Source organism: Salvelinus sp. IW2-2015, linkage group LG20, assembly GCF_002910315.2.
Source record: "Salvelinus sp. IW2-2015 linkage group LG20, ASM291031v2, whole genome shotgun sequence".
Lineage (NCBI taxonomy): Eukaryota > Metazoa > Chordata > Actinopteri > Salmoniformes > Salmonidae > Salvelinus > Salvelinus sp. IW2-2015.
Window position 1 is genome coordinate 74,817,270 of NC_036860.1, and position 21,053 is coordinate 74,838,322.

The 21,053-nt window shown below is 43.8% G+C and overlaps 2 protein-coding genes across 2 annotated transcripts; one reads left to right on the top strand and one right to left on the bottom strand.

Moving 5' to 3' along the window:
- Positions 1 to 322: 322 nt before the first annotated feature.
- On the top strand, positions 323 to 15,345 carry LOC111979932 (DNA (cytosine-5)-methyltransferase 1). Its single transcript, XM_024147704.2, has 20 exons — positions 323 to 505; positions 1,518 to 1,615; positions 5,996 to 6,149; positions 6,316 to 6,431; positions 6,520 to 6,721; positions 6,889 to 7,025; positions 10,287 to 10,466; positions 11,196 to 11,420; positions 11,623 to 11,815; positions 11,949 to 12,039; positions 12,185 to 12,319; positions 12,478 to 12,760; positions 12,911 to 13,052; positions 13,190 to 13,356; positions 13,457 to 13,634; positions 13,842 to 14,037; positions 14,283 to 14,446; positions 14,637 to 14,753; positions 14,847 to 14,940; positions 15,080 to 15,345. Exons 2-20 carry the CDS (start codon positions 1,563 to 1,565, stop codon positions 15,133 to 15,135), a joined length of 2,883 nt encoding a protein of 960 aa, XP_024003472.1. The 5' UTR covers positions 323 to 505; positions 1,518 to 1,562; the 3' UTR covers positions 15,136 to 15,345.
- Positions 15,346 to 15,625: 280 nt separating this feature from the next.
- Positions 15,626 to 20,035, bottom strand: LOC111979933 (eukaryotic translation initiation factor 3 subunit G). The gene is made up of 10 exons (XM_024010628.3): positions 19,934 to 20,035; positions 19,798 to 19,844; positions 19,209 to 19,297; positions 19,017 to 19,076; positions 17,178 to 17,282; positions 16,798 to 16,990; positions 16,551 to 16,670; positions 16,146 to 16,282; positions 15,875 to 15,981; positions 15,626 to 15,723 (listed from the first exon to the last, which is right to left on the bottom strand). Exons 1-10 carry the CDS (start codon positions 19,954 to 19,956, stop codon positions 15,708 to 15,710), a joined length of 897 nt encoding a protein of 298 aa, XP_023866396.1. The 5' UTR covers positions 19,957 to 20,035; the 3' UTR covers positions 15,626 to 15,707.
- Between the last annotated feature and the right edge of the window lie 1,018 nt (positions 20,036 to 21,053).

The following is a 21,053-nucleotide window of genomic DNA, read 5'->3' on the forward strand; positions in this document are numbered from 1 at the left end:
TCCCTGCTGTTTGTTCCCTCTGATCCCTGGTGTTTAACACTCCTCTTGACATTCCCTAATGCAGCATGCTGTTGTACTGGTAGGTATTCTACAGCCCTTCGGTCTGAAAATATCCTTGGCTTGTTTGGTGTGCATTGCAACAAATGTGTTGTCATAGAGCAATTTGGCGAACTGTGAAGCTCATCCCAATGTGTGCTGTTTGTCATAAAAAAAATCTGCATGGCTGCTTTGGCTGTTGAGAGCTTGAACACATCATTACTACATTTATAGTAATTGATTGCATTAGCACAACACCCAACCACCTGCTTCTTTCCCTTCATAGGAGAGCTGCTAGAAGACAGGCCATCCGCCATCCCACCAAGATTGAGAAGGACAGCAAAGGAGGGCCCACTAGAGCGACTACCACCAAGCTGGTCTACAAGATCTTTGACACTTTCTTCTCTGACCAGATTGATCAGAATGAGAAGGATGGAGGAACCAAACGCAGCGCTGCGGTGTCTGTGAGGTAACTTACCAAGTGCCAATCTGAATGAGGTTGAGCCAGGACTTTGAGGAGCCTTATTTAATTGCACTTTGAATAAGTCCAAACCTTCTGCCAAGCGAACTAGCTAAACCCTTATGCAACTAATTGGTCTCCTGTTCATAATTGAAGCATTTATTTAACTAGGCAAGTTGGTTAAGAACAAATTATTATTTACAATGACGGCCTACCAAAAGGCCTCCTACGGGGGCTGGGATTAAAAAAATTACATAAAAATATAGGACAAACCGCACATCACGACAAGAGACAACACTACATAAAGAGACTTAAGACAACACAGCATGGCAGCAACACAAAGCATGGTACAAACATTATTGGGCACAGACAACAGCACAACGGGCAAGAAGCTAGAGACAACAATACATCACAGAAAGCAGCCACAACTGTCAGTAAGAGTGTCCATATTGAGTCTTTGAATGAAGAGATTGAGAACTGTCTAGTTTGATGTTTGTTGCAGCTCGTCCAGTCACTAGCTGCAGCAAACTGAAAGAGGAGCGACCCAGGGATGTGTGTGCTTTGGGGACCTTTAACAGAATGTGACTGTCAGAACGGGTGTTGTATGTGGAGGATGAGGGCTGCAGTAGATGTCTCAGATAGGTGGGAGTGAGGCCTAAGAGGGTTTTATAAATAAGCATCAACCAGTGGGTCTTGCGACGGGTATTCAGAGATGACSAGTTTACAGAAGAGTATAGAGTGCAGTGATGTGTCCTATAAGGAGCATTGGTGGCAAATCTGATGGCCAAATGGTAAAGAACATCTAGCCGCTCGAGAGCACCCTTTCCTGCCGATCTGTAAATTACAACTCTGTATTCTAGCATGGGTAGGATGGTCATCTGAATCAGGGTTAGTTTGGCAGCTTGTGTGAAAGAGTGACTATGATAGAGGAAACCAAGTCTAGATGTAACTTTAGCCTGCAGCTTTGATGTGAAATGCCCTAGTTTAAAACACTCCCATGTTCTCATTCTTCTGTCTCCAGGTTTGCCTAGTTCCAGATTGTGGCAAGTGTTCAGCCTGCAAGGACATGATCAAGTTCGGGGGTAGTGGTCGCAGCAAGCAGGCTTGCCAGAAGAGGAGGTAAGTTAGCTGATCTTTAGTGCCCCTTAGTTGCCTAGATAAATGGTTCCTGCCATGGCTGTTTCTGAACACTCATAACATTTTGTTCCAGAACACTGTTCCTTCCCATGATCTCATTCTGGAAAAACACTAAACAGTTCTGAGACTGTTAAAACAAACTCCACTCTCTTTTATATATATATATATAAAAATAAAAACTGCCACTAAGTGTGACCTGGGCTATGGGGTGGAACTGGGGATGGGGCTATGTTAGCCAGCTAATGAACATCTTCAGAGCCCTTAATTTCAAATTAGGCACTTATGTTGTAGGTGTGGTGCAGTCCTTCTCAAATAGTGGGGCGGGGGCTCGGAGCGATGCCAGGGGGGGGCGCGTGTGACCAGGGGGAACATGCTTTTTTTTTGCCGCAGGGAGTCGTTTTTTTTGTTGCACCGAACAAGAGCACACAGCACAGCGCAGGAGATATGAAGTGCAGATAACAAGCTCTTAAGAGACACCATGGAAAAATATTTAACAGGGATGAAAAAGGCGGAGAGAGACGGAGATAATGAGACAAACGTAAGTCTCCCGAAAGCTAAGACGAGGAAATATGACGAAGCGTATGTAGCGCTTGGCTTCACTGTGACTACGGTGGGAGACAAGGAAAGACCGGTATGTTTACTGTCTAAAAATGTTGGCAGTGGACAGCATGAAGCCAAATAAATTAAGGTGTCACTTAAAGACATTACACCCCAATCACGCTGATAAGCCGCTTGAGTTTTCAGCGAAAACGTGCCGAATGTTGCCAACAATCGTCCCGCTTTGTGAATGCTACTTCAGTAAACCAGCGAGCCTGCTTAGCATCATAAGGTGGCCACCAAATTGCTCAGTGCAACAACAAAGAACACTCCATAGCAGAGGAGCTGATACTACCTGCAGCATTAGACATGGTCTCTGTCATGCTGGATGACGCAAGTGCTGTAAAAATAAAAACTATCCCTCTGTCCAATGACACTGTCGCCAGATGTATAAATGACATTGCTCACTCTTAAAGAACAGCTGGTAGATAAACTCAAAGACAAATGTTTTGCCTTACAGTTCGATGAAGCAACAAAGACTGTTTGTTTATCGCTTATGTATGTTTTGACATGACAAACTCCCAGTGTGAGGATCTACTTTTTTGTAAATATGTCAGAGACAGAGCCACAGCTGAAGAGCTATTCAAAATGCTGGACTGCTTCCTGACTGAGAATGGGCTAAAGTGGGAGAACTGCATTGGTGTTTGCAGTGATGGTGCACAGACCATGGCAGGGATGAGAAAAGGACATCGGGCACTCATCAAGAAGGCCTCACCTAATGCTGAGTGGACACACTGTGTTATACACAGAGAAGCACTGGCATCAAAGCACCGTTCCTCTTGAATTAAGTGATGTTTATGAACTGGACATTGTAGGTGTAGTCAATTTTATAAAGACCAGACCACTAAAAACAAGAGTCTTCTCTGCTATCTGTGAGATGGGAGCTGAACATCAAGCTGTGCTGTTTCACAGTGAAGCAAGGTGGCTGTCACGAGGAAAGTCTTGTTCCAGAGTTTTAGCTCAGAGAGCAGATAAGAATGTTTCAGAGCAGGAGCACAAGTATGACCTCGCAAAATTTAGTGATGAGAACTTCCTGGCAAAAACTGGCCTACCTGAGTGACATACACTGCTCATAAAAAAATAAGGAACACTAAAATAAACACATCCTAGATCTGAATGAATGAAATATTTCTTATTAAATACTTTTTTCTTTACATAAGTTGAATGTGCTGACAACAATCACACACATTATCAATGGAAATCAAAATTTTAAACCCATGGAGGTCTGGATTTGGAGTCACACAAATTAAAGTGGAAAAACCACACTACAGGCTGATCCAACTCTTTAATGATATGTCCTTAAAACAAGTCAAACGCAGGGCTCAGTATGTGTGTGTGGCCTCCACGTGCTGTGTATGACCTCCCTACAACCCTGGGCATGCTCCTGATGAGGTTCGGATGTCTCTGAGGGATCTCCTCCCAGACCTGGACTAAAGGCATCCGCCAACTCCTGGACAGTCTGTGTGCAACGTGGCGATTGAGTGGATGGAGCGAGACATGAGTGTCCCAGATGTGCTCAATGGATTCAGGTCTGGGAACGGGCGGGCCAGTTTCCATAGCATCAATGCCTTCTCTTGCAGGAACTGCCTGACCACACTCCAGCCACAGAGGTCTTAGCATGTCTGTGCATTAGAGGAACCCAGGCCAACCGCACCAGCATATGGTTTCACAAGGGTCTGAGGATCTCATCTCGGTACCTATGGCAGTCAGGCTACCTCTGGCAAGCCATGTAGGGCGTGGCAGCCCCCCAAAGAAATGCCACCCCACACCATGACTGACCCACCGCCTAAACCGGGCATGCTGGAGGATGTTGCAGCAGCAGAACGTTCTCCACGGTGTCTCCAGACTCTGTCACGTGCTCAGTGTGAAACCTGCTTTCATCTGTGAAGAAGCATAGGGCGCCAGTGGCAAATTTGCCAATCTTGGTGTTCTCTGTGCAAATGCCAAACGTCCTGCACGGTGTTGGGCTGTAAGCACAACCCCCACTTGTGGACGTCGGCCCTCATACCAACCTCATTGAGTCTGTTTCTAACCGTTTGATGCAGACACATACACATTTGTGGCCTGCTGGAGGTCATTTTGCAGGGCTCTGCAGTGCTCCCTCCTTGACCATCAAAGGCCGCGAAGGATAGCCGGTCCTGCCCTGGGTTGTTACCCTCCTATACGGGCCTTCCTCCACGTCTCCTGATGTACTGGGCCTGGTCTCCTGGTAGGCGCCTCCATGCTCTGGACACTACGCTGACAACACAGCAAACCTTCTTTGCCACAGCTCGCATTTGATGTGCCATCCTGGATGAGCTTGCACTACCTGAGCCACTTGTGTGGGTTGTAGACTCCGTCTCATGCTACCACTAGAGTGAAAGCACCCGCCAGCATTCAAAAGTGACCAAAACATCAGCCAGGAAGCATAGGAACTGAGAAGTGGTTCTTGTGTCACCACCTGCAAACCACTCTTTATTGGGGGTGTCTTGCTAATTGCCTATAATTTCACCTGTGTTCTATTCCATTTGCACAACAGCATGTGAAATTATATTGTCAATCAGTGTTGCTCCTAAGTGGACAGTTTGATTCACAGAAGTGTGATTGACTTGGAGTTACATTGTGTTGTTAAGTGTTCCCTTTATTTTTGTATTTGGAAAGCTAAATGAACTACATCTACAGCTTCAAGGGAAAGAAACACCTCCCTCAGGTCACAGACAAGATCAGCTCTTTCACTCGAAAGCTTGCAACTGGGGCAGGCGACTTGATGAGGAAATACTGATTCATTCAGAACCTGCATGAATTGTTGACACTACTGACTATGATGCCACCTCAGTGATTCCAATTATTAAGGAGGCATATTTCATCACTGATGGGTTGTTCTTAAAAGTACTTCCCTGAAAACAGTTCCAATATGACTGGTGTGAGATCCTTTCAATGCACCAACTCCAACTGGTTTCAGCTCTGCAGAGGAGGACCAGTTCATTGATATGACGTCTGACTCCACATTGAGACTGAGGTTCACATCACAGACACTGAGTGAATTCTGGCTGAGTGTAGGAGAGGCAGTATACCACTCTTAGGCAGAGGGGCCATGGGCATTCTTCCTTTGCAACATCTTATCTTTGTATGACTGGCTTCTCTGCTGTTGCTGCACTGAAGACAAGTACAGGGCCCAGCTAAACATTGAGCAGGAGCTGAGTTGCAGTATCATGCTTCAAACCCCGCTTCGAAAAGCTGTGCTCTGCAAAACGTGCTCATTGTAGCCATTAATCCTGACTTCCTCATTTTGATTTAAAAAATCAGCACATTGTGTTCATTTTTGTTTTATAGGTCAAAGTGTTTCATATATTGTGCTCCTGCGTTAATGTTGCTGATCAATTTGAATTTATTTAATTATATTTTTCAGTATCAAATGGTCCAAAAAAATTAGTTTAAATAAGGATACATTTTTTTTTATTTTAATTTCAGGCAAATTTATGCACTAAGTCTTTTCTGTTACTGACTAAAAAACAATGTTAATAAAGTTATTCTTTGTAAGTTGATCTATATTTCTTTCCTTTGTTTTCTTTAATGTTAATAAGGATACAATGTTATGCAGAGGTGTACTTATAACAATTTTATAGACAAATTATACTATTTACAGTCGCGGCGGAGAGTTGGGGGCGCGAAATGTTTACTTCTTAGGGGGGGCGTAACAGAAAATAATTGAGAAGCACTGGTGTGGTGAATTGAACTCATTGGCTAATGGGATCTGCTCCCTTGTCAATGTCATTTCCCCACCAGATGCCCCAACCTGGCAGTAAAGGAGGCTGAGGATGATGAGAATGTAGAGGAGGAAGAGTTGTTGCCTGTAAAGGCACCTTCAAAGAAGGTGTCCAAGGCCAAGACTAAGAAGCGGAGCAATGGCAAGCTGACCTGGGTTGGAGACTCTATCAAAGTATGTACTCCTTAGTGTTGTAGGAAGTTCTTAACCTCAAACTGGTCAAAATATCCCTTAGTACACTAGACTTGTAATATCAATAATGTGTATGTAATTTGACTGACTTGCTGCAATGCAAACAGCTCTTGGGATAAAGGTTCTCTCCTCTCCCTCCTATGTTCAGACTGAGGGGAAGAAGCAGTACTACATGAAGGCGTGTATGGACAACGAGGTGCTGGAGTTGGGAGACTGTGTTTCTGTCAGCTCTGATGACCCATCAATCCTGCTCTACCTGGCCAGGTAGGTTCTATAGCAGTTTAAGAATCTTGACTTAGCCTTTTCTATTGGTTTCTGTKTGGSTRAGGTGTTGACTGTCTTGGGTCTCCAGGATCACATCCCTGTGGGAGGATAACAATGGGAAGTGGTTCCATGCCCACTGGTTCTGCCGCGGTACAGATACTGTACTGGGGGAGTCCTCTGACCCTCTGGAGCTGTTCCTGGTCGAGGACTGTGAAGACATGCAGCTGAGCTACATAGAGGGCAAGGTCAACGTCATGTACAAGGCCCCCTCAGACAGCTGGTTCATGGAGGTAAGAATTCATTGGCTTTATCGCTCTTTAAGCAGAGTCGCTATCCTGGTCCCAGATCTGTGCACCCTGTCTTTCCAACTCCTACAGTTATTGTCATGCCAATTGTCTATACAGCTACTACTCCATGCACCTCATCACTGATGTATTTCGTACCACTGTGTTTTCAGGGTGGCATGGTAGAGGACATCAAGGTGATTGACGATGAKAATGGGAAGAATTTCTTCTACCAGCTGTGGTATGAAGGAGACTGTGCCCGCTTTGAGACCCCGCCTACCTCCACACCCCAAGAGGACTGCAAGTACAAGTGAGTCAAAATTGACATTTAAAGCACTGATAGGGCTGTCAAGTACTTACATTTGGAGCTCTGAAATCTAGTACTGGAATACCTTGAAAAGCTGACATTTCCTCAGTGTGGTTCTTAACGCAATCGTCCCACCTGGCAATAGCCAGGGAAAATACAGAGCTCCATATTCAAATAAAATGATATAAAAAATCAAACTTTCATTAAATCACAACATGTAAGATACCAAATTAAAGCTACACTCGTTGTGAATCCAGCCAACATGTCAGATTTCAAAAAGGCTTTTCGGCGAAAGCATAAGATACTATATCTGATGATAGCACAACAGTAAACAAAGAGTAGCATATATCAACACTGCAGGCACGACACAAAACGCAGAAATAAAAATATAATTCATGCCTTACCTTTGACGACTTCTTTTGTTGCACTCCAATATGTCCCATAAACATCACAAATAGTCCTTTTTGTTCGATTAATTCCGTCGATTATATCCAAAATGTCAATTTATTTGGTGCGATCATCCAGAAAAACACAGCTTCCAACTGCGCAACGTCACTACAAAATATATCAAAAGTTACATGTAAACTTTACCAAAACATTTCAAACTACTTTTGTAATACAACGTTAGGTATTTTAAAAGTTAATAATCGATCAAATTGAAGACGGGATGATCTGTGTTCAATACAAACTGACAACTTTTTTTGGTAATGTGCATCAAACAATATTACTTCAAGTGACCCACATTTAAGATGGCCGTACTTCTTCATTACACAAGGAATAACCTCAAGCAATTTCCAAAGACTGGTGACATCCAGTGGAAGCGGTAGGAACTGCAAACAAGTCCCTAGTAGAAATCTGGTGTCCCAATAAACCATTGAAAAGACAGTGACCTCAAAAAAAAAAAAATTATGAATTGTTGTCCACGGGTTTTGCCTGCTACATAAGTTCTGTTATACTCACAGACATGATTCAAACAGTTTTAGAAACTTCAGAGTGTTTTCTATCCAAATCTACTAATAATATGCATATCTTATATTCTGGAGATGAGTAGCAGGCAGTTGAATTTGGCATGCTATTTATCCAAAAGTGAAAATGCTGCCCCTACCCCGACGAAGTTAAGTCCTTTTGAAATTGTTGTAGCCAAGGTTTTTAAATGAGCTCTTCTGCTCCAATGATCATTTCTGATAAGTTTGTGGTAGACTTATTTTTTCTTTCCTGCAGTTTCAATTGACTGGGTGTTAAAACTAGAGGTCGACCGATTAATCGGAATGGCCGATTTAAATTAGGGCCGTTTTCATAATCGGAAATCGGTATTTTTGGACGCGGATTAAAAAAAAATATATATAATATTTTACACCTTTTATTTAACTAGGCAGTCAGATAAGAACACATTCTTATTTTCAATGACTGCCTAGGAACGGTGGGTAACTGCCTTATTCAGGGCAAACGACAGATTTTACCTTGTCAGCTCGGGGGATTCAATCTTGCAACTTACAGTTAACTAGTCAACGCTCTAAACACCTGATTACATTGCACTCCACGAGGAACCTGCCTGTTACGCGAATGCAGTAAGCCAAGATAAGTTGCTAGTAGCATTAAACTTATCTTATAAAAAAACATCATCAATTAATCATTAGTTAACTACACATGGTTGATGATATTACTAGTTTATCTAGCGTGTCCTGCATTGCATATAATCGATGCGGTGCGTATCGTTACTCCAATGTGTACTAACCATAACCATCAAGGCCTTTCTTAAAATCAATACAACAAGTATATATTTTAAACTGCATATTTAGCAAATAAAATCCAGGTTAGCAGGCAATATTAATCAGGTGAAAATGTGTCACTTCTCTTGCGTTCATTGCACGCAGAGTCAGTGTATATGCAAGTTTGGGCCGCCTAATTTGCCAGAATTTTACATAATTATGACAACATTGAAGGTTGTGCAATGTAACAGGAAATTTAGACTTATGGATGCCACCCGTTAGATAAAAATCGGAACGGTTCCATATTCACTGAAAGAAGAAACGTCTTGTTTTCGAGATGATAGTGTCCGGATTCGACCATATTAATAACCTAAGGCTCGTATTTCTGTGTTATTATGTATAATGTAAGTCTAAGTATGATAGAGCAGTCTGACTGAGCGGTGGTAGGCAGCAGCAGGCTCGTAAGCATCTATCATTCAAACAGCACTTTCGGCGTTTTACCAGCAGCTTTCGTTGTGCTTCAAGCATTGCGCTGTTTATGACTTCAAGCCTATCAACTCCCGAGATTAGGCTGGTGTAACCGAGGTGAAATGGCTAGCTAGTTAGCGGGGTGCGCGCTATATGAGTGTTTCAAACGTCACTCGCTCTGGACTTGGAGTAGTTCCACTTGCTCTGCATGGGTAACGCTGCTTCGAGGGTGGCTGTTGTCGTTGTGTTCCTGGTTTGAGCCCAGGTAGGAGCGAGGAGAGGGATGGAAGCTATACTGTTACACGCTGGCAATACTAAAGTGCCTAAGTACATCCAATAATCAAAGGTATATGAAATACAAATCGTATAGAGAGAAATAGTCCTATAATTCCTATAATAACTACAACCTAAAACTTCTTACCTGGGAATATTGAAGACTCATGTTTAAGGACACTACTTTCATATGTTCTGAGCAAGGAACTTAAARGTTAGCTTTCTTACATGGCACATATTGCACTTTTACTTTCTTCTCCAACACTTTGTTTTTGCATTATTTAAACCAAATTGAACAGGTTTATTATTTATTTGAGGCTAAATTGATTTTATTGATGTATTATATTAAGTTAAAATATGTGTTCATTCAGTATTGTTGTAATTGTCATTATTACAAAATTTAGAAAATCGTCCGATTAATCGGTATCGGCTTTTTGGTCCTCCAATAATCAGTCGACCTCTAGTTAAAACCATGTARGGTTATTTTGACATCAAAGGTTGTCTTGACCTTGGCTTGCAATACAAAGGGACATTTTGGGTGTTTTTTTTGTTTGAGAAACATGATACAATACCCTATCTCAAATGGCAAAATGTTGAATTCCAATGTATAGTGCCTTTGGAAAGGCTTGTCAAGTGGTAATGCTGTTTTTCTTCTATACTGCAATTTAATACAGAWTGAGGTCTTCAAATTACAATTCAGTGCTTGAAAGTCCTTGAATTTTACTCTGCAATGTCTATGAACCTTTTAAGTGTTTGACATTTGATAGGAGGATTAATAAGTTGGTCTTGGGTTACCGTGTCTCCTGTATTTCAGCTTCTGTGCCAGCTGTAGTAGGGCTGAGGAGAGGGAAGAACAGGAGACTCCTCGGGTGTTTGAACCCATAAAGGACGAGGACCACGACTCCAAGGCATTATATGCTCTGGCCTGCCTGAAGGGAGAGCAGTTCAGGGTGGGAGACAGCTGCTACCTGCCCCCTGATGCATACAACTTCAGGTGAGTGGAACATCCAGGAATACTGACGTTTTATACATGGCATTGTTGAATACTTGTATCTGATTGGTAAGCTAGGTTTGGTTTGCTAAACTAGCAAGTCTGTTTGTTTAGTCACCAATGCAACTAATGTAGTGATCTTGTTAACTTGCTATCTACTTCAGTGGATGTTGAAAACATTTCTAGTGGCAAATGTGTTCAATTATAGCCTTGGTATAAAAGGCATAAATAACTATGCATTCTCTGGAAAAGAATGCAACTCCATGGCATTTTAGTTTGGCTCCGCTAGRACATCGTGGAACACCTTCCACGTCCATGCTTTTCATAGGATGCAAAGCCCCTTGTTGATTCTCTTACATCAGTGATATTCAAAGTCGCGGTGGGGTCGCGACAACACAAATTATGGGAACAAATTAAGAGTACATTTTATTGTATGGGACAGTATACAAATGTTTTTGGGAAAGATCTGTTAAGGGATAAATCTTATGAAGGTAATTTTATGTAAATTTCAATGTATTGAGTTTAAGGTCATTAGATTTGGAGGGGTGGATCCCAAGAGATTCTGGTGCAAAATGGGGTCCCTGCTGAAATTTTCAATACCACTGCCTTACATAGGCATGGTCTCCYTTGGGGACAACTAGGCAAATCCTAGTGTTGGCAAATTCAACATCAGCTTTTTAAGAAAAAATATATATCTCCCCTTACCATAACATTATTTTCTTGTGTGCTCAGTGTGAAGGCAGCCAGTCCAGTGAAGCGTCCTCACAGGAAGGAGGACGTGGATGAGGAGTTGTACCCAGAGTACTACAGGAAGCATTCAGACTACATCAAGGGKTCCAACCTGGATGCCCCTGAGCCCTTCAGAGTGGGACGCATCAAGGAGATCTTCTGCCACAGACGCAGCAACGGGAAGGCTGACGTGTCTGAAGTCAAACTGCGCTTGTACAAGTTCTACAGGTGAGCACCCAAGTCAAATGTCATGGTAGAACTGCAAAGAAGGACCCCTTGGATCCARMCCAAATTTAGTAACTTTTGTACAATGAGAATGTCAGCCTAAAATGCATCTCTTCACTGTAGGGGAGTTGAACTGGTGCCAATATATGCATGTCTAACTTTGTCTTCTGTGGTTTTACTTTACTCTTAATGTTCACCCTCTCAGGCCTGAGAACACTCACAAGGGGGTGAAGGCAGGTTACCACACAGACATCAACCAGCTGTACTGGAGTGACGAGGAAGTGACAGTCAACATGTCGGAGGTGCTGGGCCGGTGTCGTGTGGAGTACGGAGAGGACCTGAATGAGACAGTTCAGGACTTCTCCTCAGGCGGACCTGACCGATTCTACTTCCTTGAGGTGAGGCTGGACTAGATGAGAAGCAATTGAGCAACTTTAACTTCCCATATTAATCTTGCATGCTAAGTAGCCGAGATGCTCATTCGAGGAAGTTTGCTCAAGATGGTAATATCAGTTTCCTTCTCACCCAAAGGCTTATAATGCCAAGTCCAAGAGCTTTGAGGACCCACCCAACCATGCCCGCTCTGCTGTGAACAAGGGCAAGGGGAAAGGGAAGGGCAAAGGTAACTACTCTCCTCTGTGGTACTTATTGCCAGTCACATAGTTCTCTCCTTTTGAAATGTRCTCTTGCCTATTAGAGGTTTAGGCTTGTCATGAGGCTTCTCCGACTACTGTTGTAACTGTGGCTCCAAACCCCCMGCCCTCCAGGTAAAGGCAAAGGGAWGTCGTCTTCTGCTCAGGAGCCTCCAGACCAGGAGCCTCAGGACCCCAAGGTGCCCAAGCTGCGTACCRTGGACGTGTTCTCTGGCTGCGGTGGGCTCTCTGAAGGCTTCCACCAAGCTGGTTAGTAGTTTCTTCACTTCAACAGCTTGGGAAATGTTTAAGTTGTGGGTGACCACGGGAACTTTTTTAATATACAGGTAGAATCTCTTACAAAAGTGAAGTTAAGTGTTTGTCAGGCCACATAGTGACTGCAATTTGTTGTTGCTTCTACCTGTCAGGTATCGCTGAGACTCTGTGGGCCATCGAGATGTGGGACCCAGCAGCCCAGGCATTCAGACTGAACAACCCGGGCACCACAGTRTTTACAGAGGACTGCAATGTGCTGCTAAAGCTGGTGATGTCTGGAGAGAAGACCAACTCCCTGGGCCAGCGGCTGCCCCAGAAGGGAGACGTGGAGATGCTGTGTGGAGGCCCTCCCTGTCAAGGCTTCAGCGGCATGAACCGCTTCAACTCCAGAACCTACTCCAAATTCAAAAACTCTCTGGTGGTGTCTTATCTCAGGTCAGTTAAACAGATTTGCACATTTCCATACAAACATATGTATGAGTATATTATTGATCTGTCCAAGTACAGAAGSTCCAGTCTAAGTGGTTGCTGTGTAGTTATATTGTAGTTATATACTTTCCCCTAACGTGTAGTCTCCTCTTATAGTTACTGCGACTACTACAGACCCAAGTTCTTCCTGCTTGAGAACGTGAGGAACTTTGTCTCCTTCAAAAGCTCCATGGTCCTGAAACTGACTCTCCGCTGTCTTGTCCGCATGGGCTATCAGTGCACATTCGGAGTCCTTCAGGTGAGTTATTAATGAACRTAAGCTGGCATGTTTGTTTCTGAATGATGAATCCAATAGTCTGCAATGTTTTTAGTTATTGTGAAAGTCATTCATATGGGATATGCTTAAGCCTGACCTCTGCTGTCCACTCCTCCCAGGCTGGGCAGTACGGCGTGGCTCAGACGKGGCGCAGGGCCATCATCCTGGCGGCCGCGCCTGGGGAGAAGCTTCCTCGCTACCCAGAGCCCCTGCATGTGTTCGCTCCCCGGGCATGCTCTCTCAACGTGGTGGTGGACGACAAGAAATATTTCAGCAACGTCACACGGTAACCAGCCACCAGTCAATGTAAAAGCGTGTGGTTGTATGGCTTGTGATGTGAATGATAAGGGCTGTGTCTAGTTTCTGATTGTTCCTTCCTGTTTCAGAGGTAATGGCGGTGTGTACAGGACCATCACAGTCAGGGACACCATGTCTGACCTGCCAGAGATCCGCAACGGAGCGTCTGCTCTGGAGATCTCCTACAACGGAGAGCCCCAGTCCTGGTTCCAGAGGAAGATCAGAGGCACACAGTACCAGCCCATCCTCAAAGACCACATCTGCAAGGTACAGCTGCGGCTCGGTCTTTGGAGTCTCTTGGAAGCTTTAGTCAGCTATTAGGTCTCAGTGCAGCTTAGTGAAAAACTGTTTGGTTTTTACAGGAGCAGATTTGTTGTGCCTGTAATGCTTGGACATTGGTTAAATGAGAACTGTCACGAGGATGGGTGGGCAATAGCATTCCCTGAAACCAACAAAGCCCTCTTTGGTTCCCAGGACTTGAGTGCCCTTGTAGCAGCCCGTATGAGGCACATCCCCCTGGCGCCTGGCTCTGACTGGAGGGACCTGCCCAACATGGAGGTCCGGCTGAGAGACGGGACATCATCCAAGAAGCTCCGCTACACCCACCCAGACAAGAAGAATGGCCGCAGCAGCTCTGGAGCACTGAGYGGCGTTTGTACATGTTCAGGAGGTACTCACTTTTTATGGATATGTAGGCCATACAAATGTTATTAAATGCTTACTGGATTTCATTTCCCCCCCCATTTTAAATACAATAGTAACCTAATCAGTTTAGCCTCTTGGCTAAAACAGTGGGTGCTTGGCGTGTTCATAACCTGTTCATTTTTAACGCACTTTTTTAGGTCAGATGGCAAATCCAAGGGGTTGTTGTAATGCTGTCTGTAGARATGTTCTGATTGCCATCCTGTCCTCTAGGGGTGCCCTGTGACCCTGCTGACAGGCAGTTCAACACTCTGATCCCCTGGTGTTTGCCTCACACGGGGAACCGCCACAACCACTGGGCCGGCCTCTACGGCAGGCTGGAGTGGGACGGCTTCTTCAGCACCACCGTTACCAACCCTGAGCCCATGGGCAAGCAGGTAAAATCTAATACTGTACCAGTTCTAGCAGAATTGATGAATGGCTAGGACCATTTCACCTCAGGACACAGCCATGTAATAACATGTACAGTGGTTGTAGTTTGTTGTAAATACTAGTCTACAGAAATGTATTGGTCTCTCTCCTGCAATGTTGGATGCTTTTGGTACTAAATGTCCCGTCATGTTTCAGGGTCGTGTCCTGCATCCAGAGCAGCACAGAGTGGTCAGTGTGAGAGAGTGTGCGCGCTCTCAGGGCTTCCCTGATACCTACCGCTTCTTTGGAAACGTTCTAGACAAACACAGACAGGTACTGTACTTGGTCTCTCTGTTCTCCATCAGGAATTCAATCCCCTCATAGAAAATGCCTTGGAGTGACACTTTGTTTTTGTCCCCCCGTCAGGTTGGTAACGCTGTTCCTCCACCACTCTCCAGAGCCATTGGACTAGAGATCAAGAAGTGTGTCTTAGAGCGGATCAAGGAGGAGAACGAGAAAGGTTAGGCCTGCTCAAAGTGCATTCTGTGGTAGTTACTGCTTCTCATTGGGCATGTTGATGAGTTACTGATAGTGGCATTAATGTGGATGGGAAGCATGTCATCAGTATCCATACTATGAATGCCATTTTCCTCCATCAGAGAACGGGAAGCAGGAAGAGAACCTAAAGCAGGAGAAGATGGAGGTCTCGGACTAGTGCCTGGCCCTATTCCAATCCCCTTTCCACTGAGAATCAAATTCCCCGGAGATCCTGAAGCCCACATTTAAATGAGCTGGCCAGTCTGCAGTACCATTCCATGTTTATGATTTTCTWAATGTGATTTTAACCGTGTTTGGAAAGTGAAAATAAATTGTATGTAGTTTTTATATGTTGTAATATTTCAAATAAAGCTCTTATTAAATGGCAGTTCCTTCTCACATTTCGTCTTGGCAGCAAAAATCTGTGCATACAGTAACTGGCGATGCTTGAATTTAAGCATTCTATGGGGAAATTAGTGCRCCATTTACTACCAATACCAGGCTCTCATGCCCTGTTAATGACTAGAAACAACTGTCAAATGTTCAGGGATAGACTATTTAGTGGTTCCCCCCCAGTCATAACCCTCTGTTCTGCTTCTCTCCACCCCCCCCCCCCAAATTTAATTAAGGTTCTGTAGACGATTTTCCTACAAACAAGTGATACGCAGTCAGAATGACAAGTCTTTATTCAGAGCCACATCGTATTACATGAACAAAATCAGACATTCCTCCTGAAATGTCATCTCCATCTCAGTTGTTTGATGGTCTGGGAGGGGAGAAAAGATGGTTGGATCAAAAAAAATCKGATGCAATTTAGTGAAGCGTCTAAAAAGCCACGGATTAGGCTTTCAATGCATATGAAATCTATTAGTTCCTGATGAGTGCTCCATCTGACATGAATATAAAACAATACTCACTTGGCCCATTCCACATTGAGGATAAGATGATCGTATCCAAATCCTGACACTCCTGCGATGGCTCTGGCTGCATCCTCCCTGCGGTGGAAACTGATAAAGGCAAAGCCCTGAAGGACAAACAGAGAGACCGTTAGAAGACAAACAAAACACGACAACCAGTTGAAAGACCTGTAAATGCTCCCACAACTTTCAATTACTTTTTTTTTTTTTACCCTGCACAAGCAAGTTAATGGTTATGCATACACTACTTCTGAACTTCTACTACTCTCACCTTGGACTGGCCTGTGTTTTTGTCCTTGGCCAGGTAGATCCTGGAGATGGAGCCGAACGGCCTGAAGAGCTCCTGCAGATCCGTCTCGCGTGTGTCCTCAGACAGGTTGGTCACACGGATGGTGGCGTTGTCATCAGCTGTGGACGGATAGACACTTWGTTTAGGCATCTTACCAAAATGCCTGGCTTTGTTAGAAATGTTGTTTTAAGTGTTGTCCAGACATCAAGATACTTCTCAAATGAGACTACGGTGTTGAGGTCTATAATGCCCCTTATTATCCCGGCTGTGATTGAGCATCCAATAGGGCTTCGCCGTCATTGTAAATAAGAATTTGTTCTTGACTGACTTACCTAGTTAAATAAATAAAAAATCTAGAAAACAGTGGAATAGTCAAATCATACGTACATGCACCACGGCGATTGGGTTGCATGGACTCTCCTCTACGTGTGCTGCCGTCCCTCAGGCTGGGGGGCACATACTTCCCCGTTTTGCTCCCTGCAGCTGGTGCGGCAGGCTCAGGCTCGTCTGAAACACAGTTAAAAAAAAAAGATTCATCAGTGATGTCCATTTAACAAAAACATTAACCACAATCATGACTGTGTACATTTACAGCACAATATAACTTCTAAGCTATGGGCAATTATGACAATACCCCCGGTAGTCTTCGTCGGGTCTCCAGTGGACAGGCCCAGCTGCTCGGCCAGCTCCTTCTGCATGGGGCCCAGAGTGTCCTTGTAGGGGCAGCGGGTGGTCCAATGGTCTCCTTTACAGATTCGACAGGACACTATCTTCTGTCCCTTCAGCTTGTTCATGGGGTCCTCTTCCACATCTTGGGCATTCAGGTCCTGAGAGAAGGATTCAGGTTATTACATATCATCACCGATTTATAACAGTACTAAAAGGTGACAATTAGGATCATTTAACTACATCATACAAAAACAAATGAACTGGTGGATTGTTGCGACTGAAGAGGAGATCTCTGATGGCTCAAAGAGAACAATACTAGATCAGCTTCTCTCAGTGGCTCCTCACCTCTTTGCTAGAGATGAACACCATAAAGACATCATCACTGACTGTGGTATCAGCAACATTGGGACCTGGTGGGTCATACTCTGAGTTGCCAAACTTCTTCCAGTTCTGATTGGCGGGGATAGAAAAGCAATGTTAAGTCAAATCAAAATACCTTCACATTTTAACCCCTTACACTCGTGGGAATTGGCCTATATGGATAGGGCTAAATTGAAATGTGAATAAGGATATGCATGACCATGGCAGCAACTGAAAGAGAACACTTTGGAGATTATGGGGAAATTATCAGACTAAAGGTGATGACAACAGTTCACCTGACACACGACTGAATCCAAACATTACACTGTTGATTTTGTGCATTTGAAATTTACTGTACTTTTTGACGCATTTGTTGATAACGAAATCTGAACATTTTCTGGATAGATCCAGTAACAAAGAATATGTGTGGAAAATTTGGGGTAGGTGCAACAAAAGAACAAAAGCATGACGAGGGTTTGAGTGAGGACTAACTGGTGTTTTCAAGTGGCCACACCTCTCTAAAGTGTGAACAGTTCCTAAGCAATTTTAATGCCCTTTTATGACTCAAAGAAGATTCTTCAACTATAAAGGTGCATTTTTGAGCACTCCTATCTGTGCCGTTGAGGAACTAGAGGAAGCACAGGCAGTTATTTTGTTTGGAACAGCGCCCTGCATCCCTGCCTTTACCCAATTACTGTTTACGCAATACAAAAACGATCCATTAGAAATCACAATCTGGGTCAGATGGGCATCATTTGAAAGCCTGCTCTATTGCCAACATGACTAGCTAAATMATCAAATATGATCTTAATGTTAGGCTTTCACAAGGCAATTCAGAGAAGCCGATCGTAATTTTGGTGTCATGAGTGCATCCAGATGCGTATTCAGCGGCAAATCTTCTTCACAATACCCAACAAACAAACTCAGGTAAAGCTGTTAAGAAGCCTTTTGGACCTAGACTTGGTGCTCCAGTACCGCCTGCCGTGCGATATCAGAGAGAACAGTCTATGACTAGGGTGGTTGGAGCCCATGGCAATTTTTTGGACGTGTCAGAGGAAGGCCCCAAAAATTGCCAAGGGATCCAGCCACCCTAGTCATAGACTGTTCTCTCTGATATCGCACGGCAAGCGGTACCGGAGCACCAAGTCTAGGTCAAAAYGGCTTCTTAACAGCTTCTACCCCCAAGCCATAACTTGGCTGCATTGTTGGTTAAGGGCTTGTAAGTAAGCATTTCACTGTAAGGTCTACTACACCTGTTGTATTTGGTGCATGTGACAAATAAAATTAGATTTCTGTTCAGTATGGGGGGGTATCACGCCATGTCATCTTGTAACTGTATATCAAACATAGTGATCATAGATGTTGACAGTGTATATTACATGAGTCTAAGGATATGTGAAGTGCCCATTTGGACGAATGTGTGTTTGGCTTGCTTGTATGACATCAGTGGTATTTATTATAATCCTTAAKGTCTCATCTTTCAAAACACATAGAGCCTCGTAATTTACAGCATTTACCTCACTCAGACAAAACAATTATAAAGTTACCCAATTAGCCGGATTGATGGGCGCAACTTCTTGTCACACGCAGTGCTCAAGTTCAGAACAGCTGTCAGTCAAAACCCATACAAAGCTGTGAGGAGACCCTGAGCTCTGACTTCGTGCATAGCATGTTATTGTACAGCCACTGCCTCCAAATCTGCCATTTCCCATCCATATACAGATACGAGTGTAAAGGGTTAACCAACAATCCCATCAAACTCAATACTGAGGTGTTGCGCAACAAAGGTCAAGATTGTGCTAAATTCCCAAAGAAAACACTGACCTTTCTCCTGGCAACAGCTTTGGAGGCCTTCCTAGTCTCAATCTTGAAGGTGCGAATAATCTATAACACAAATGACAAATGTTKATTTCTTGGTTAGTTACATCTGATTCAGACATCAGGGGRAGTAGACTTTGTGGGAAGGAATCAAGAAACCCACTCTCCTATTTGGATGAGCATTAAAACAAAAAGTACCTTGAACTTCTTTCCATCCTCATCGATCTTGTATTCCGTGATGGTTTTGATATTTCCTTTGACGGTTTCTTTTGGAGGGGGTAGGGTACCTGGTGGTGGGGATGACAACACACAAGAGGTCCTGATAGTTAACAATAATATCGATACTGTCTGTTAGTGGATTGTTAGCTGCCTACCACCAACTAAGGCAATCCAACTACAGCATAACGAGTATACTGTAACGACCCTGGGTTTATAAGCACGGAAATCGACTCTGCCGCTTGAGCATGATTTTGCGGCACAGTCGATAGCGCGACGGACATCCGGCTAGGTCGAGGGTTCGCGACCTGCTCTCTGCTGTTTCATTACAATACTTTATTTTCCTGACAGACTAACGTTAGTTAGCTACCAAGGTTACTTACTAACTAGCCAACTAACGTTACGGGGGGGTAGTCTTCTCCCTGACAAATCACAAAAATGGTCTTACTGACGACTAAGTGTGACAGATAAACTAACGACTATAATGGAAGAAAAATACACGTGGAAATCGCCTGGTTTAGCTAGCAAGTWAATGTCAATGCTACCAAGCTAATGCTAGCCAGCTTCTTACCTTCGTCTCCCTCCTCTTCAACCTGATCGGCCCAGCTGGGCTTGGAACTAAAAAGAAGGATTAACACACAGAATTTGAGAATTCAAACACATGATATTTATATACGATATCATCATATTTGTATTGAAGAACTCACTCGTCGTATTCAATCGACGGCATTCTGTCTGTGCGCGCAGCGGCCAGAGAACAAGGAAAGATACACGACCGACACAAACTGAAAAGCTGACCAAATAGGATAGCTAGAGCGCCACCAACGGGTACGGAGGCTACTTAATGCAACTGAAACGATAGGGCACAAAATCTTATTCGATGAGGTTTAACGGCGGTTGGTAAACAATTAATGTTGTATTACCGCCACCTACTAGTCTGGAGTATAACTACCTTATACATTGCTTGAATTTGTTTTTAAACCAACAAATACCCTACCATCTAAACCTACACTTCACAAAAAAAGTATATAATAATAATAAACAATATAAAAATAAACCACCACCCTGCTCCACTTTTMAAATATATTTAGTCCTACCTCAGGCCAACAGCCTGAAAGGATGAGACACCACCACTTAACACACTGTAACTTCTGACGTCAAGTCTCGCACAACAAAAAAACCTCTCTGCAGCTGCCACCACAACCTCAATTTTATGCGATTTACATTACATCACTGCAGTTCAGTTGATAACCATTGCTATAATTACTAGAAATACAATCTTACTGAAACATATATCACTTGTTGGCCTATCCCTCTGTACTGGTACAGATCTACTACTTACACCACTCCTATCAGGATCCCTCCCCCTTGACCCATCTTCCTCTACTTTCTTCATTGCCTCAGCATATAACAACTACTCTAACCRTGGAAACCTCAACCTGCCTCTCTTGCACCGGACATTTCTGATCCCCAGCCCCATGGGCACCTRTACAATTAACACATACCACGACTTTCCCCAATGCTACACATTTCTTTGTCTAATGCCCCATTCTGCAGACGTCTCACACCTAGGAACCTCCCTCCTACACACTGGGGTCACATGCCCGTAAGCAGGGATCATCAACTAGATTCAGCCACAGGCCAATTGTTTTCTTGAGCGGAAGGTCGGTGGGCCAGAACATAATTACAAATAATTTGTAGATTGCAAATTAACCGCAAGATAGGGGTGGTATACAGAAGATAGCCCTATTTGGTAAAAGACCAAGTCCATATTATGGCWGGAACAGCTAAAATAAGCAAYGAGAAATGACAGCCCGTCATTACTTT

Excerpts from the sequence above, each read along its gene's own strand:
- LOC111979933 (XM_024010628.3), bottom strand. The coding sequence starts at position 19,956 with ATGCCGTCGATTGAATACGACGA. Across the intron at positions 19,077-19,208 it reads AGGATGGAAAGAAGTTCAAG|ATTATTCGCACCTTCAAGAT; the intron begins GTACTTTTTGTT and ends TTTGTGTTATAG. Across the intron at positions 15,982-16,145 it reads AAAACACAGGCCAGTCCAAG|GGCTTTGCCTTTATCAGTTT; the intron begins GTGAGAGTAGTA and ends TTTGTCCTTCAG.